The following is a 2165-nucleotide window of genomic DNA, read 5'->3' as shown; positions in this document are numbered from 1 at the left end:
GTGAAACATTTTGCAGTAGTATTATCAATATAAAAAATAGTGCCATTAATAATGTAATTATACCACTGCTAAATATTTCACTTCACACTGCAGTGAACGGTGTTTTTGGCTGTTTTGCGCAGGATTCTCCATAGATAGTACTGTTGTATTATATTTGCATTATTGCATTATAGCGATTTTCTGTAAGGAACAAATGTTACTGAATGTTACATTCGCCCAGCAAAAGGCAACAAGGAAACTATTACACGCATTTTACAAGCATTACAAGTAATATTTGGTATGCTTGCATAAATGTTGAGACATTTGCAAAGCAAAATGTTTATAGATAGACCCATTTGTGTTTATTGCATATTCTATATCTCTGAAAAAGATGAATATAGCTGCATTGTGGTATTGCAGATTAGGCTATTTTATCCGATTTTGCATGATGTTGATGTATGTCTCTAAAACCAAATGTCCTTGGAAAAATTTAGAGAAAAGACATCTTTCCTATTCCAAAAGCTGTGCATATCTTTCAGACCAATAGGTGGCATGGTATGACAAGCCATTGAAAGTGCTTTCTCACTGTGCTTATAATAGTCGTGCTGACTATTTCAGACCACCTGGTCATGTGATTTGCTGCAGTGTGATCAGCTTTTGGTCTTATTGTGAAGGATTACAGCTACTAGCAATGTCATCCCCATCACAGAAAGAAATCAGGACTATGAAGGATTTTTTGGATGAAACCGAAATGAACTTACTTGAATGCAAGGTTTGTTTTGAAAAATACAGTCATCAGCAAAAAAATAGGCCTAGGAATCTTCCTTGTGGTCACATTATGTGTCAGGATTGTGTTTCTTCGCTCTGCAACCCTGGAAACTCAAAGCTAGAATGCCCTTTCTGCCGCAAAGGTTGCAGGAAGTCTGAGACAAGTGTTTGCCTTCCTGTCCTACACCTCTTGGAGATCATAGGGCGCATGGTTCCTGATCATCCAGAAAGACGACTCACAGATTGTAAAAGTAATCAAGTAGAAATACTGAAATCTGCAAGTTTTAAACTGAGTGCATCTTTTGGTGGTTGGGGTGTGCTTTTCAACCCTACCGGTACTGCATTCTGTTCCAGCACCGGCTGTTTGCTTGTGGCACACGATGGTAAAAAAAGGCTTTCAAGATTCACAAAAAATGGAAAATTAGTTCAGGAAATGGGAGAGAAAGACAGTTCTGAAAATGGCCTAGTGTATGCAGTCAGTGTGGCAGTCACATTGGATGGATTTGTTGCAGTGACCGATGCAGGTGATCGTTCACTAAAAGTGTACAGTCCAGCTGGAAAATGTACTTTATTAGTTAAAAAGCCTTTCCTCTTGCCTTGGGGCTTAGCCATAAACGCTGAAAATGAAGTCATCGTTTCTGACCCTAATGCCGGCAGTCTTGTTTTGGTAGCTGCTGACTTCAGCCAAGGTGGCATCAGGAAGACTGTTAACATATGTTCTTATTTGAGCCAGCCCAAGGAAATTGCCGTCTGCCAAGCAAATGGATCAGTTATTGTGGTTGAACACCTGGCAAAAGACAACAAAAATTCTTCCAGTACTCGAATTAAGATTTTAAATAATAGGATGAAGCTCTTAAAGCAAATTGATAGTTTTAATTTAAGCTTTTTTCTGCCCTTAGATGTGCACACATCTGGGGTGGCCTTCGATCAAGAAGGAAATATTTTAGTAGCGGATGTAAATAACCGATGTGTCATTTGCTTGAACAAAGTGGAGGAAGGCAATGCCTTAAAGCATGTTGTTGCCAGTGGCCTTTCATACCCAGTAGCAATTGCAGTGATAGAGGATGGCTCCATTGCTGTTCTGGATAGCGGCAATCACTCAGTGCTAGTTTATTCTCCATAACTTAAGTCTGGGTATTCCTAGGACATTTTTTTTTTTTTTTTTTATCGTTATGAAAAGAAATATATTAATGCTGCTTGCTGACAACAGAATATAGCAGTGGTCCTAAACTCCGGTCCTCAGGGCCCACTAACAGGCCAGATTTTAAGTATTACCTTGGGGAGATGCAGACTAGAGTACTGCAATCACTGAGCAGCAAATGATATCACCCGGGATGTATTTCAGTTATCTTGCAAACCTGGCCTGTTAGTGGGCCCTGTAGGCCAGGGTCGAGGACCACTGGAATATAGTGATGACT

General features: G+C 39.8%; 1 protein-coding gene across 1 annotated transcript; it reads left to right on the top strand.

Moving 5' to 3' along the window:
• The first annotated feature begins 616 nt into the window (after positions 1 to 616).
• Positions 617 to 1958, top strand: NHLRC1 (NHL repeat containing E3 ubiquitin protein ligase 1). Its single transcript, XM_082259902.1, has one exon. It carries the CDS (start codon positions 671 to 673, stop codon positions 1868 to 1870), a length of 1200 nt encoding a protein of 399 aa, XP_082116028.1. The 5' UTR covers positions 617 to 670; the 3' UTR covers positions 1871 to 1958.
• Positions 1959 to 2165: the final 207 nt, after the last annotated feature.

This window comes from Pelophylax lessonae (genome assembly GCF_965119305.1).
Source record: "Pelophylax lessonae genome assembly, chromosome: 5".
In the NCBI taxonomy this organism is placed as follows: Eukaryota; Metazoa; Chordata; class Amphibia; order Anura; family Ranidae; genus Pelophylax; species Pelophylax lessonae.
This window is presented reverse-complemented; position numbering and strand designations above follow the sequence as displayed.

Coding starts and splice junctions, on each gene's coding strand:
- NHLRC1 (XM_082259902.1), top strand. CDS start 671: ATGTCATCCCCATCACAGAAAGAAATCAGGACTATGAAGGATTTTTTG.